Raw genomic sequence first — 16343 nt, 5'->3', positions numbered from 1 at the left:
GAACTGCTGACCTTGCGGTTCACAGCCCGATTCATAACCACTACGCTACCAGAGCTCCTTTAGGAAGCCAATACCAGTTAACATGATTACAACTCATGGTAACCCATTGGATTTTCAATGTCTGATTTTTTCAGAAAATAGATCACCAGACCTTTCTTTTGTGGAGCCTCTCGGTGGACTTGAACCTCCAACCATTCAGTTAGCAGTCAGATACACTTCCTAATCAGAACAGATGCTTCATCCACCTCCTTCTCATCCCAGGGTTTATATTTCAGTTTCCCTCCTCTTTCTTCTTTAACTCGGCTTTCTTGGCCCGTACTGTCCCATCTCTGCCTTCTGTACAACCTAGTCTCTGAGGCACAACTCGCGGTTCCCCCTGCCCTCTGCCCTCTTGTTACAGGGCTTTGCAAACAGTGATGTTCAGTAAGCACATGGATAGTACACATTGCTCCAGACTTCTCGTGTGGTGCTTTCCCTGCATCGGTTTTAAATATGAAACATGGCCGCTGTATTTGCTTTCAAACAGGTCACTAACGCAAGATTGTTGGGGATCATAGCCATCCACTCTTCCCATACCCTGGTTCATGAGGAGAAAATGGCCTTCTGGAGATTTAAAAATCAATTTTCAAAATCATAAATTAAGAGTCTTTTAATTCCCTGACTTGACAACCTTTTTAAAAAGATTATCCTCAGTTTCTGCAAAATTGCTATTGAGAATGAGGTTTATAATCAAGGTTGTACTTTCGCTTTCTTCATCAGCCCCCCTTTTAGTCACTTTTATAGGATATTTTGTCAAAAAAGAAATAAAGTTATAAATGGAGAAACAGAAGAACTCAAATTGGAAATTAATTAAATGGGGAAACCACTGCTCACTCATAAACTGCAATTCAGTGCAATTCTAGAGCATTAACAGCAAACACAAACATGAAAAATGAACAAAAACTCCCCCACTGCCTTAAAGAGATCTATTTTTGAAGTTACTTCTTATGGCACTTGCCAGAACGCTGTTCAAGATAAATCTTTGATGAAAGTTAAATAATAAAAAATCCCTACTCTAGAACACAGGACCTTTGATGACTCAATGCGTAAAACAGCTCCAAAAATTTCCCCACTGTGGGAAGGCCCCTTCAGGTCAACTTCTTGAATTTCATCCCTGCTCACTGGATGAGCCGCATGATGTACTATGTGAAGAAGCTCCCAGTCTGCAGGAAATGCCTCATCTGCAGGCACTGGAGACCATGAATTTCAGGAGCAACTCTCAGAAGGGCTGAGTTCAGGGCAGCTGGGATCACTCTATGGGAGAAAGAGCACATGGGGCTTGGTGAAGTGAAGAGAGCACCTGGTCACTAACACCTGAGGTGACATCACTGTGAAGTGCCTGAGCTTTTGCAGCCCAGCGTATTAACTGGCAGGGCCACCGCAGGCCTCCTGGGATACAACGCTTCATCTCTGCACAGTAGATTTCTCGATTCCTACGGCTGAAAGCGCTACACAACTGGAGTCCTGGGTGGCATTGTAGGATAAGCACTGGACTGCAAAATCGACTTGAAATGCAAGGTGGGTGGTACAAGCCCACCAGCCGCTCCTCAGAAACCTTATATAGGGTCGCTATAAGTTGGAACTAACTTGATGGCACTTCACAATGGCTGCTGAAAACCTTAGAAAACTAGTTGTTGAGTCAAGTGCAACTCATGACTATACCATGAGAGTAGAAATGGTCTAGAATCGGGCTGTGAACCGCAAGGTTAGCAGTTGAAACTACCACCTGTTTTGCAGGACAAAGATGAGGCGTTCTGCTCCCGTAAAGTTTTACTGCCTCAGAAACCCTGTGCAGGGTCGCTATGGGTCAGAACCGACTCCACGGCACACAGCAGCAGCAGCAGTATGTCCAAAGAGCTCACCAGACCTTTTCCCCAGGTACCTCATGGTAAGCTCAAACCGCCAACCTTGCTGTTGGCAGTTAAGCCTGTTAGGTATCACTCAGGAACTATAAAACCACCTTTATGGGAATTAATTATGAAGAAGCCTGGTCAGAATTAGAGGCATTTTGCAAACAAATACCTTTTGCTTTCAAATAAATGTTTCCTTTCAAGCAATTAGCCATGATACCAGTCAGAAACTCAAAGGTCTTATTTTAAGGAACAATTTGGTCATTAGCAACATTCATTTGTAACATAAATACTCTGAGATCTTTTTTAAAAATCTGCTTCCCTAGGTACTAAAGATCCCTGCTGAAACTTTGTTTATACTATTAATGAGCCAAGCCCAATGCTCTCTCCAAAGAGGAAGAAGGAAACCTGTCTGAACTCAGGTAATTGCCCACATGATACAATGTTCGTCTGGTGGCTTCTGAACATTAAGCACTGGGTGGATGACTGAGGAGTCAGTGTGTCACCTCAGGCCTTCCAGCCACACAACCCCTTGCCATTTGTTGGGCGTGTTCAGGAATACAGTGAATACTTATGTTAGCCTAGGGCAGGCCTTCTCAATCCTGCACTACTGGCATTTTGGGTGGGGTCAGTTATTGCTGTGGTGGCTGTCGAGTACACTGTAGGATGCTCCGAAGCCCTCCGGTCTCGACCTACAACACGCCAGTTGTTGTTGTTGCTAAGTGCCATGGAGTCAGTTTCGATTCATAGCCACTCTGTACAGGGCTTCCGAGGCTGTAAATCTTTACAGGAGAAGAAAGCCTCATCTTTCTCCCACACTAGATGTCAGTTGTGGTTGAGTGTTGTTGAGTGTCACAGCGACCCTGTATAGGGTTTCTGAGGAGCAGTTGGTGAGCTGGAACTGCCAACTTTGCAGTTCAAACCAACCTTGCAGCCCAGTGCATTAACCACAGCACCACACCAGGAATCTAGATGCCAGACTTCCGAAAAATGTCTCTAGATATCACCAAGTAAGATGTTACCTGGGGGCGGGGGGGTACAATTGTACTGTATGGTGATATCCAGAGAATGAGTACTTGACCCTGCTTTCCAAAAGTCATATATTTAGTATGTGTGGTGTGGTGCTGTAGGATAAGCACTGGACTGCAAGGTGGTTTGAACTGCAAGGTCAACACAACAGTTTAAACTCACCAGCCGGTTTTTGGAAACCCTATATAGGGTCACTACAACTCAGAACAGACTCGACAGCACTTAACAACAACAACAAAAGTTGGGGAATTTCCAAAAGTTCCCCAGGTCATTCTAAACCCTTGGCCACCAATCCTGATTCAGACAGACCAGTTCAATGTGGGACTTTCATTCCAAGATAACACACCATAACTTAAAATTCTGAAAAACAGTGGACTGCAAGGTCAGCAGTTCGAACTCACCAGTTGCTTAGAAACCCTATTTAGGGTCACTATGAGTTGGAAACAACTCAGCTAGCATTTAACAACAAAGATGTAATCTTATCCATAGACCAAGTCTCATTAGTTGATATTTTAGGTAAATTACATTATCCTTAGCAGTCTGCAGTGTTCTTGTTGTTAAGTGCCATCGAGTTGGTTCCAACTCACAGCCACCTTATGTAGGATTTCCAAAGAGTGGCTGGTGGGTTTGAACTGACAACCTTTTGGCTAGTCGTGCAATGCTTAGCCTACAGTGCCACACCAAGACTCCTCTATAGCTCATTGAAATTTGACTTCAGATCTGAGCTGATCCATGAGATCTGAGTTGATCCATGAGGTCTGAATTGAACCATGAGATCTGAGTTGATCCATGTGTGCTGCCTTCTTTGCCCTGTTCTTCCTAAAATTGGAATCACTCAGATAAGACCAACGGCCTCTTCAATGCCTCCCTTCACCACTCAAGAAATGGCGCACCTATAGGTCCCAGGTCCTGGGGTGGCTCTGTGGGATAAGCGCAGGACCAGAAGTGAATTTGATCCACAAGGTCAGCAGTTCAAACTTACCAGCCTCTCATTGGAAACCCCATACAGGGTTGCTATGAGTCAGAACCAACTTGAAGGCACTTAACAACAATATAGGTCCCAGGTACTGAGGATATATTTTAGGTCAGGAAATGGGGGTGTGGATGGAAGGAGGAAGAGGGAGGTGGGAAACCTGGAGGTTAATTGATGAGGATGGGGAGGGGTGACAGATTCTGGGCTGAAGGAACACCATAAGTAGAGGTGGAGCACTGTTTGAGAAATTTGAGACCATGGAAGGTGCTATGGGGTGGGAGGCAAGAAAGGCCGGCAGGATCCAGGTCATTGGGGGCCATGAGCACCCACCAACCAAGTCCAACTTCATCCCACAGGCCGCATCAGAAGTAGGGGAGCTGGGATGAGCCAGGACTGGGGCAGGGGCTGAATGAGGTCAGAGGTTGGGACTTGAGATTCATCCAGAAGACCTAAGGTGGGAGGAAGCATCTAGATCACTGATACAGATGCGAGGCCTTCTGTGCTTAGGAAGGAGCTGGAATGGTGGGAAGAGGGCTGCCATGGGGGAGGAAAGAAAGGACAGGAGATGACAACACAAGAGACAGAATGTCTGGAAAGAGTAGTGGTCAGTAACAAAGTGCATAAGGCCAACTCTCAGAACTGGGGCCACCCGAGGCAGTCCCATGCTTCCCTCCGGTAAAGATGCAGTAGAAGGCTTGTAGGGATTCTGGAGACAAGGGGCGGGGGGAGGAGAAGGGAGCTGGTCTGCATGAGGGTCCAGGGGTGGGGGCACTGGACAGGAGCACAGATGTGCAGGAAGGGAGAGCACAGCTATGGGGTATCAAGACCACAGTTTGCAGTGTGGGTTATTATGGGGACCACAGGCTGAGACTAGAGGAGGATCCTGAGGGCACAGGTGTGGACACACAGGTAGACATACCAGCCTCAGACCAGGACAAGGGATACCGTTCCCATGAGTCTTCCCCTTGAGCCCTAAAATATCACAGGCAGGGTATTCAGTGAGGCCAGCTTCACCTCACACACTCTTTCTCAACATGGCCTCTGCCTCTCCCTCTACCCAGTTCATCGCCATGGTAAGCTGACTCATCCCCCTATGCATCCTCAAAGGTGTCTGCCTCTACGAACAGGCCCTGGCTGATGTCGTCAACGTCAGCCTGGCTTACTCAGTCTTCCCTGGCCCACTTGGCACAGCCCTGACACTATCATTTGTTTACACGGCAGCCAGAGAAATTCCTTCAAGGTAAACATCTCATTTTGACTTATAAGCCAGTCCCGTCCTCCTAATTACATTGCCTGCTTCCCTTTCAGCAATTTCCACTCCCGCACACCACAGGGCCCTTGCACATACAGCTCCCTCTCCCTGGAACCCAAATTCACACACCTTTTCTTTTGTCTCTCTCTCCTCTACTCAAACCTCTGATTTCACCTCTGGAGGTTAATGTCTCTCATGCGTCTGCTGTTCTGTCAGGCTCTGGTCCCTCATTTCTATTTCTTTCCAAACATTTATCTCTGTAATATAAAAAGGTTATCTTTGTGACTATTAAGGTGTGCTTCTCTTATGAGCGTGTAAGTTCAATGGAACATGGGCTGCCTACTTTCCCCTCTCACTGTCTCTCTAACAGCCAGTATAACTCCTCATATTTCAGAAGGAAGGAAGGAGAAAAAGAAAGATGTATGAAGGGCGGGGAGCACAGAGGAGACAGTGAGCATGGTCCAGAGTCTACTCAGTATCATCCGTTTATAGCTATCTAACAACTGGCTCTGTGAACAAAAATAACAGCCTGATTAGTCATGTTGGCCAATTTCCATGGTGTAAATTGGTCCACCAGAGCTGATTTCCAGCTGCCAACGTCACAACACTGAATGTTAAGCTGGTGGAGAAGCACTGACTGGCTGCAAGTCAGAAGAACCAAGCTGGCCACAGGACACTGCTGGTTTGTGGTAATTCCTGGACAAACATGCCCATAGTCTAACATCTCTTTAAACAGCACCAACTTCTGATGAAATCTGATGTTGACCTAATGACCAAAATGAATTGAGACTTGCAAAAAACACACAAACAAAAAAACTGCTTGAGACAATGAAAAGATGTTCTGAAGCTAGTTCAAAACAAGGAACAAAGAAAGAAGCAACTCCTAAGCCAGAGGAGAGTGCTGTATTCTAAAGGGAGCTGGAGAGAGCCAAAGTCTCTGCCAAACGGACTGTATAAAACATGGTTACCAGCAAGTTCAAGCCTGCTTGAAATACTGGCTGCAGCCTTGGACCTAGTATTCCCCTTCCAACGACTCCTCCTAATAGCTCAATAAAAGCAAAGAAGACACCTACAATACCACCATACTGAGGTAATGATATCATAAAGAAAGTGGAAAGGAATGCCTGAGATCCTTTTCTAGTTCTCCAGGGATATGCTGTTGTTGTTGTAAGTGCTGTCAAGTCGGTTCCAACTCAAAGTGACCCTGTATAGAGTTTCCAAGAAGTGACTGGTGAGTTTGAACCCCTGTCCCTGTGATTCAAACCAGCCTTGCAGTTCAGTGCTTCATCCCACAGCACTACACCAGGACTCCATTCTAAGTCTATCAAAGTCCTAAATCTAACACAAAACCCAAAATCCATTTTGTTGCTCTTAAGTTCTGTCGAGTCAGTTCCCCACTCATAGTGACCCCATAGAGGAGCGGCTGGTGAGTTTGAACTGCTGACCTAGAGGTTCAAACTGACTTTGTAGTTCCGTGAATTACCCTGCAGCTCCACACCAGGTCCCCAAATCTATTTTAAAAGAAGTTTAATTTATTTTACTAAAAAAGAACTCCATAAACAAACGAAGGGGAAAACAAGTAAAAAATCCAAAGTGATCTACATTAAAAGGTTCCAATAAATCATAAAAACTCTGTCAGCTCAGTGGTTAAGCATGTGGCTACTACCCAAAAGGTTGATGTTCAAACCCACTGAATGACTATACCTGGAGAAAGAATTGGTGATTGCTTCCTTAGAGATAACAGACTAGAAAACCCTATGGGGGCAGCGCTACTCCATCCCATGGCGTTTCTATGACTGGAATATAAACTCAGTGACAGCAAACAACTACAACCTAACTCAGTAAGACAATAACAGTCCCCAGTCCTTGCACCTAAAGGCAAACAACATGAAGAAATGATTCAATGAAAAGTGTAAATGACTTTTAAATAGTTTTAAAAATGGTCAACCTCTTTCATAATAAGAGAAATGCAATTACCAAACATAGTTTCTCATCTAGCACAACAGCAAACAACGAAAACTTTGTCCTCAGTTGGGGAGAGCACAGAGAATAGGAACTCACACATTATTAAAGTGTAAATTAAGATTTCTACAGAGAGCATTTTAACCACAACACTATAACTAAATATGCAGCCCACTTCGTCTTTCAGGGCGGAAACTCTTCTGCATGCTAATGTAATTGTGGATACCTTTTATGCATTTCTTAAAGCCCATAGGACTAAAAAACACACAGTGAACCTTAAGGTAGACTCCGACTTTAGTAACAGTGTATCAAATTAATTCATCAGTATAACAAATGTATCACCGTAATATAAGACCCTAATGGAAAAATGATGTACAAAGGGAGAAGGGGCCGGCATATGGGATTCGCTGTACTTTCTGTATAATTTTCGACAACCTAAAACAGTTATTTTTTTTTTGTAAGTCTAATTAAAAATAAAAACTCAGCCTAGCACGACCCTCCCATTTCTAAGGCTTTCTTGTGCATGTGCATATATTCATAAAGTCAGGAACTCACTGCAAGATTGCAGTAGGGAAGACTGGAAACAATTTAAATTCCCCTCAATATGTGACTAGTTAAAGTATGGCCCAGTCATACAATGGAATACTATGCAGGCATAAAAAAGAATGGAGGGTCAGCTCTGGAGCGATTTTTGATGCCTGCACCGCAATCTCCAATCCAAGTGAAAAAAGAACACAAAGCACTGCATATAATGGTGCTGCTGCTGTTTGAGGAAGAAAATATACGTAAATGAAAACAGACTACTTCGGAAAGATCCATAGAAACTGGTAACCATGGTTGCTTCTGAAAAGGGAAACTGGGAGCAGGGATGGTAAAAAGCTTACTCTAACTGTAAGCTTTCTCTACCATGTGTATTCAATCTTTTTTTTTTTTTCATTCAATCAATTTTTACATGTAGCTTGGTATGAATATGTCTATGGTGCGGGTATACATACACTTGTTATTTTTGCTAAGTACCGTCGAGTCGGTTCCGACACATAGCGACCCTGTACAGGGTTTCCAAGGCTGTAAATCTTCACGGGAGCAGAACGCCTCATCTTTCTCCCACGGAACAGCTGGTAGTTTCGAACAGCTGACCTTGAGGTTCACAGCCTGATTCGTAACCACTACACTACCAGAACTCCTTGGTATATATATACTAGACAAAACAAATAAAATCACCACAGAGACATAGGGTCACTATGAGTGTTGGGTGCCCTCACAACCAAGTTGTTGGTACTTAACAACAACAACAGGATAGCATAATGGTAGTCTAGTGTTGTTGTTGTTAAGTGCTGTTGAGTCGGTTCTGACCCACAGGGACCCTGTACAGGGTTTCCTAAGAGTGGATAGTGAGCTTGAACCACTGACCTTGGAGTTCAAACTGACCTTGCTAACCAGTGCATTAACCCACACCACCCCACCAGTTTAGTGTTAGGAAAAGAATTTAAGAAATTTTGGTAAATCAGCAAGTTAGATAATCATACAATCATTAAAAATATTTCTGAAGACTTGTACAAATTTTTTTATATGGTGTCAAGAGAAATTTCAGATTCCATTAAAGGTGTATTCTGAAAGTATAAAATACGTAAAAAATTTTATTTAAAAGTATAAAATATACATGAAAAGCACCTCAATGGTAAAAAGTAGTTCTCAGATGAGATTAATACCATAAAGTCAACTCAAACTCACAGCAGCCCTGTATGGGGAGCAGAAAGTCTCCTCTTCCCCACTTGGAATGGCCAGTGGGTTTGACCTGGCAACATTGTGGTTAACAGTTCAGAACTTCCTACACAGCACCATACCAGGGCTCCTTTAAGTTCAGTTAGGATAATAAAAGCATGGGGGATTTTTTTCATGTTGTTAATTGCAGTGATACTGCAATTATTTTTAATCCTAATTAAACTGTACTGAGTCACTTTCAATAGCTTCTAGTCTTGAGTTCCAGGTAAAGACAACACATTACTTTCTCAGGATAAGTTTAAAAAAATACAAACAACTGTCCGTTATACATACTGTATAAAAGTCAGCAATCTCTGAGAATTCATGGACAAGAGGTGAAATATCAAGAGACTGGAGATAACAAGTACTCCAACCTTGAAGTATGGGAGAGAGATGGAATTGGTAATTTTATCTCACAATGATAACTGGCAAAATTCTGGGGATGATTCAAAGTAGTAAGTATGAAGATCCAACAAAGATTCGCTCACAATAAGGCAGGGGGGCTCAGTAAGCAAGTTTTTATGAGAAATGCATTTAGATCTCTGGAGTTGCTTTTTGGACTAGGTTTAGCAAAATTTCAAGTCTTGGAGAAATCTGGGCTGGGCAGGGAATCTGGTACATGGAGGAAATCCAGTGAGCAGGGCTCCTGCCTCGTGCCACCACCCCATCTGCCCCAGAGCTGTTCTCTGTGTGACTCTGTGAAGGAATTTTTTTTTTTTTTTTTTTTTCAGGAAGACACTGACAATATCTATCAACATAGCTTGGAGGTAAAATGCAGACCTAAGAAAGTCATTTGGAAGCTGAACACCTGGCTTCTATGCCCATTTCAAAGGTCTCTGAACCAACTCAAATACTGATCCCTCAGGAGTAAGACTGACCTGGCATTACTCCGCATCCTCAATCGAAAGAAATAATAGATGTGGAATGTTTTGAAGACTACGAAGGTCTGTAAAGAGAAAGGCCTGAAGGTACTGCATTTGGCAATGGTACAAATTCTGGATGAGAGAAAAAATACCAATGACCAAAGCCAAAATAAATAAATCAAGATCCTAACAGAAGAGCTCTAATAACCCCAAACTATTACAATGAAACCTAAATTGTGAGACACACTACGCAAGTGCTAACTGAGAGACTCAAGGATTAAGAGTAATAATACCAAAGGGATGTAGTGGGTGTGGGTGACTATGATCTCAAGGTGAGTCGGAAGCATGTTGCATCTCCTAGAACCCCAAATCACTGTCATTCAAGTCGATTTGGATTTGTAGAGACCCTGTGTAGAGTTTCCGAGGCTGTCAATCTTTATGGGAGACAGCCTCATCTTTCTCCTGAGGAATGGCAGGTGGCTTTGAACCCAAGGCCTAAGTAGGCATCACTAATGGAAGTACAGAGCCTATTTGTCCTCGCCATTGGTTGGACCACAAAAGGTCTGCCTACCTTCTGGGTGCCACATCTAAGTGACACAAATGCCAAATGGAGCAATCAGTTAATGGTAAATTTTGTCAAGTATGGAATGGATAGAGTAGCTACATTTTTTTTTTTTTTCTTTTTTACCCAGGAAGGAAACTACTTTGCTATCCACAAATATCTGAAAACATACTAGTGAAGGGAAAGAATCCTTTTGAGGCGTGAACTGCACAAAGAGGCATGAAACAGCCTGCGTTGCAGTCACCCCAAAATACACCTTTCTGCAAGGAAGAACCACAATGTAGTCAGTTACCCAGCAGAGCGATTCCTTTGCCCCTGGGTGGAAGTCTTCATCCTAGGGGCAGATAAACAACATGCCAGAGGTATTACTCAGAAAGCCATGGAGGCTTGTGAGCCCTAAGATGCCTTCCTTCGCTTTAACAACCTGGATTCCAACGGGCTTGGAGGTTTTGTACGTGTAGGTGCTGTTATAATGAGGAAGGGGCAAGAATTGTGTCTGGCAGCTCTTCGGTCCACCAACCCCATCCAGCAATCTAGGCACAGAACAAGGACATGCCTTAGCATGTCCATGGTATATCCTGAAGGAGTTATAATGACAAAGACAATGCATTAGGATGTTTTGCAGCAGGAAGGGTAGGGTGTGTGGTATGGAGCAAGGTTGTTGTTAAGTGCAATCGAGTCAGTCCAACTCATAGAGACCCTGTATGGGGTTTCGGAGGAAACCAGCGGCTAGTGAGTTTGAACCATCAACCTTGGAGTTCAAACCAACCTTATGGTTGAATGCTTATTCTACCAAGCCACACCAGGGCTCCAAGGTAAGAGAATACAAAAGTCAATTTCTGAAACCCTGAACTTTCATATACTGCCAATGGGGGAAACGTTTGACATCTGTTTCTACTTTACAGACAAAGTTGACAGGCCTTGCCCCTTAGAATGCCTGCATGGATCACATTATACATTCCATATTCGTTCATCTAATAGAGTATCCTTGTACGCACTTCCAACCGGCTGTAGGACATTTGGTAGGAAATGAAATACTGTAGGACAGTCCTTTATTTAGATCTTATTTGTCCATGAAAATCAGTGTCTTTTCTAGTCTTTATCTAGTGAGAAACAAGGTCTTTAACTGTTGTTCCAAGATCTTCACCTCCCAGTCTTGCCCTGTAAACCATGTGTAGCTATGTCATGTCCATCAAAACATCCCAAAAAACAGGCTGCATACATAAGGGCTATCTCTGACCCTCTCAACTGTTAATTTAGAAACCCTATCCAAATTTTCTTATCAATAAATAAACTTCCAAAGTTATCAGGAACTCTTTAGTTCTCTCACTATATCTTTCCAGGTTCCTACCTTTCAAATTCTCCTCTCCTTTGACTTCAAGACAGACTACCCAATACACACACTCCATTACTTAACATCTTTACTCTAAAAAGGGACTTAAAGTATTTGAAACTGTTGCTGAATTCCGAGTTTGACAGAGATACATGAAAAGAATAAGTCACTGGAGTCATTGTTCTTAAAGTTTCTATGCTGGTTAAGGAAAACAACAAGGAATATAAGTCGCTATTTGATAGGAAGAAGTCCCAGAAACACCTTTGGAAAGGAGAGGCTGAGACAGGAAAGGGTTAAATAAAGGTGTACCAAACTGAAATGATCTTGCCCATTAACTTGAAGGCAGCAGGGACAGTTAATACAAGCAGTTCCCACAGGAGAGATCTTTTTTTTTTTTTTTTTGCCAGGTTGGTACAAGATTAAAACAATAGCAATGATGATGATGATGTAAGAGTTTCATCTTACTCACACATGAAATACACTTATTTACTAACACACATTTTAGGGGACTAATACATGCACATTGGCTATTGTAAACTATCAAATATCCTTCTCGCGTTTAAGCAAAGCATTTAAAAGTCTTCCCAGAACTTCCCAAATAGGAAAAAAAATTCTAATATACTTTAAATCTATGTTAAACATTATAAAACACAAGGGAAACAAAACCCACAAATTGCTTGGCTGGTATAAAACCTCTCATATTGCGGAATTGATGGGCAACCGTAGGTTTGGTTCAGTTTGGAGGAGGGAAGCTCTTGATTAAGTGTTAGCACTAAACAATAACACTCGTGTTAGTGTTGGTTTTCTAACTCTGTCCTCCCTTCCTTCGCCCCCACCCCCACCCCGTTTTTCTGCCCCCATAGAACACTGCTAAGTGCCACACACAGTGGCAGTCCCTCCACCAAAGGGTCACACAGGTTTTAGAAAGTTGGATGTCCAAATGAAGCTTGCTGGGTTGTCTACCCCAGACAAAATTAACTGCTTTATAAAAGCAGGAGGGCCCTCGGAACACCAAACTGACATATTGGAAAGGCCTTCCAACACTGTTAGGAACACTGAGGGGCAAAGTCAAGAGCCAAATAAATAGGCTAGTCTTTGGAGAGAAATTAACTTGGCTATGGGAAGTGACTTTCAAAGACGCTCTGATTCTCTGGCTATAGCCAGGTGCTTGAGTCCCCTTCTAAAGCAGACAAGGAGGGAGACATCAGACAAATAAAGAGACATCTGGGGATAAGGCACTCTTCTAGTGAATGGGCATTTCTTTGTGGGAAACTCAGGGGTGGCAAGACAGGCAGGTCAGAGCTCGGTTCTGGCTCAGGCAAGCAGGGCAGACCTTGGAGGCTGTCTTTCCATATGTACACTAGGACCAGAGGGAAATGCATAGAAAGGTGCCCTTTGAGGCCCAGGTGCAGAGCCACCGTGAAGGGCGGCAGGAAGCGGCTAAGGAAGGCAGGAAGCGCTTGCTTCACACCCAAACACATGGACCTTGATTTGGGGGGAAGGTGACAGGAGAACTAGGTATGGGATACATGGACACACAGACTACATTCACTTTGGGGACTTGGACCCCGTCATGTTCTGGGTGACTCAGGCTTGGACCTGGGATTGCACGAACGGTAGAGGCATCTAGATCCACATGCGTTGTGTGTGTGTGTGTTTGGGGGGGGGGGGTGTCCATTGCCAGAGGAGGGTAAAGCTCGGGAGGAAGCCGCGGGCCCAGGAAACGCAGTCCTTACCTTGCTGACCACATTCTGGACCAGGCCGGTGCGGATGCCGTAGTCCCATGCGTGGCAGTCGCAATTGGAGGCGTTGTCCCCCTTGTCCGGAGGGGATGGCAGGGGTGGCGTGTCGCCCCCTGCGGCAGCGCTGCTATTGCTGCGGTTGCTTGCGGGCCCCCAGGCAGCAGTGGAGAAGGGGGTGGCCGAGGGGCTGCTCCAGTTGCCCAGGTCCCCGGCGCCCCAACGGTCCGTGGCAGCGGCCCCTTTGCCTGCCCCGCGACACCAGAAGTTCGGCTGGTCCAGGAGGAAGGAGTCCGAGAACTGACTGAAGCCGATGAACAGCGCCGGAATCCAGGTGAGCAGCACAAGGGTCCTCTGGTAGCCTCCGCCCAGTCCCCCAAGGAAGGGCAGCACCGACCCGTCGTAGTCCAGCAACAGGACGCTGGGCGCCGACGCCGACGCGCAGCAGCCGGAGTGCGGGACGCCTGCGGCCGAGGCCGCGGGCAATGGGGGCAGCGACTGGATCTCCCCGTCGCCGGGGCCGCCACGTCCCCCGAGGGGCGCCGAGGCCGCCGCCTCCCCCGGCGGCAAGGAGCCGTTCTCTTCCGCTGGGGGCTGGTGCCTCCCGGGCCCGCCGCCCGCTGCCTCACGTCGCCGGTCTATCGCCATGGCCCGCGCCCGCGGCTCTCACAGGGGCGCATAGAGGGCGGCAGCGATCTGGGTAGAGCGCAGCGCCGGGCGCGTCCGTAACCACAGCCGGCGGCCGAGCAGGAGAAGGCGCCGACCTCCGCGGCTGGCCCGCTGCGTCAGGCCGTCCCCATTCCACCCGCGCCCCAACTCGAGCCCTCTCTCCGCTCCCCGGGCCGGCCCCGCTCGGCGCCCGGCGGCTAGGGCGCGCAGAGGCCGCCCGGGCCCCTCAGCCGCCGCCGCTCATGGGCTCTGGCGGCCGTCCCTCGGCTCCAGGCTCCTGGTTCCCGGCTCTCTGGACAGGCGGCGGCGGCGGCGCGCAGTGGCGGAGGAGGAGCCGGTGCCTGGGGCTGCTAGGCGCGGGCACGGCGGCCGCGGTGAATTCCTGCGTCGTCCCGGCCCGGGATGTATTTATCGGACTTCGGCGCCTCCCAGAAGCCGGGAGCTCTCTGGGGCCGCGGAGCCGGCGCCCGCCCTTGTCCTCTCCGCCCCCGCCGGACCCGCCCCCGCCGCGGCTGCCGAGGTAAGCGCGGCACCTGCTCGCCGCTCCTGCACGCCAGCGCCCCCTCCGGCAGGACGCTGGCCCTGGGGTGTGGAACGGGACACTCGGGTCGCCTGACCCGAGGATCCCCTCCCTGTCACCTGGCTCTGGGCGGGGCTGGGAAGAGGGGAGGCTCGCCGAGGCCGGGGCTCTGGGGGCGGGGTGCCGGCGGAGTCGAGGGGCGCGAGGTGCGAGCCGATCGGTTTGTCTCGGTGTTGGGGCTCCTGCAGCAGCGCCCCCAACTTTCCCCTCCCCCCCGCGTGTGCCGGGTCTTCGCGGCCTCTGCTCCCTCCAGGGCCCCGCTGCCCTCTCTGACCACCCCAGGGGTCGTCGGTCTTCAGGGGCCACCGGCACGCGCTTCTTCCAGGCCGGGACAAGGTTTATTTTGCGTCCGCTGCGAGCGGCTCCATTCAGCCCAGCGGGTCAGAGAGAAACAGCTGCCAATTTCAGGTCGCCGGTCAGCTGCAGCGTCCGGGCACCCGCGACTGTCCGCAGCATCCACTCCGAAATCACCGGTTCTTACCCTAGTCCAAAAATAGATGCTCCCCAAGAGTGATGCGAGAAGGACGTATCTGAGGCACAGGTGACCTTATAAACCTGAGTGGTACGGCACCCCCCACCCTGCTTTGATCTTGAATTCACGTTTCAAACGCCGAATGCACAGGCGCACATATCTGTCTATTCTAGACAAACCTCCAGCCCTTCCCTTCCCGGCTCGGGCCCCAGCAGCACCGCCTGCGCTATATAAATAACCCTGAGCCTGCGGCAAACGGCCGTATTAGCATATCTCCGGGCTGCACCCACAGCCTGCACCCAAGATAACTGCCAGGCACCTTTTACCTTAGCGTCCTCACATGGTGGTGAAAATTCACATTCTGAGAAGTTTATGAATGCAATTCTTAGATGGAGCTACCCATTTACAGTCTCATTTGGGTTTGTTTAAAAAAAAAAAAAAAAAGTGAAAGAAATGTTTTTGACCATACACTCTAAACTGCATTATATTGCAAGTACCCCTTTGTAGTCCTGTTATTTGTTTAGCTAAATGTCGTCTAATTTAGTGGAATACATTTTTAACCTGCAGTTTAATTTTGACACTGGGCTTACTGTATCTAACACGGGCCCAGAACGTGTTTGTTTTAACAAACAGGCAGTCGGGGTTGGGGAGGACACAGGCTTTCCTGAGTGTCTGAAGAGAGATTAGACAACCGTGGGTGGAAGGGACCAAAAAGAGCTGCAATAATACCCCGAACCTCAGAGAAATGGGTCTCTAAAACCGCACATGGTTAAAGGCTGGATTTATTATTATTATTTAGAACTTTATGGTTGTTCTTGGTGGTGTTCTCGTGCTCTAGGGTCGGTTCCGACTCATAGCGATTCGGTATAGGGTTTCCAAGTAGCAGCTGGTGAGTTTGAACCGCCGACCTTGCGGTTCAAACCAACCTTGAGGTCCAGCACTTCAACCCACAGTGCCACCACATCACGATTCCAACCTTATGTTAGTCTTGAGTTTTCCTTCTCCTCTCTTTGCCCCTCAAAAGACAAAACACACACAGAGCCTTTAGCCCCACGTTTGGAACAGAGTGAGTACATTGACAGAGAACTTCCAGAGGTTCAAGCTGTGTTCAGAAGAGGCCGGGGAATGAGAGCTATCATTGCTGATGTCCGGTGGATCTTGGCTGAAAGCAGAGAATATCAGAAGATGTTTACCTATGCTTTATTGACTACGCAAAGGCTTTCGATTGTGTGGATCATGACAAGCTATGGACAACATTG

At 46.9% G+C, this 16343-nt stretch overlaps 1 protein-coding gene across 1 annotated transcript in view; it reads right to left on the bottom strand.

Annotated features, from left to right (window-relative positions):
- Nucleotides 1–14011, bottom strand: part of SLC22A23 (solute carrier family 22, member 23) — a 182286-nt gene extending 168275 nt beyond the window's left edge. The window contains exon 1 of the mRNA XM_006870550.1: nt 13361–14011. Coding sequence (XP_006870612.1) covers nt 13361–14011 — 651 coding nt within the window. The remainder of the gene's footprint in view (nt 1–13360) is intronic.
- Between the last annotated feature and the right edge of the window lie 2332 nt (nt 14012–16343).

This window comes from Chrysochloris asiatica, unplaced genomic scaffold (assembly GCF_000296735.1).
Source record: "Chrysochloris asiatica unplaced genomic scaffold, ChrAsi1.0 scaffold00144, whole genome shotgun sequence".
Taxonomy (NCBI): domain Eukaryota; kingdom Metazoa; phylum Chordata; class Mammalia; order Afrosoricida; family Chrysochloridae; genus Chrysochloris; species Chrysochloris asiatica.
This window is presented reverse-complemented; position numbering and strand designations above follow the sequence as displayed.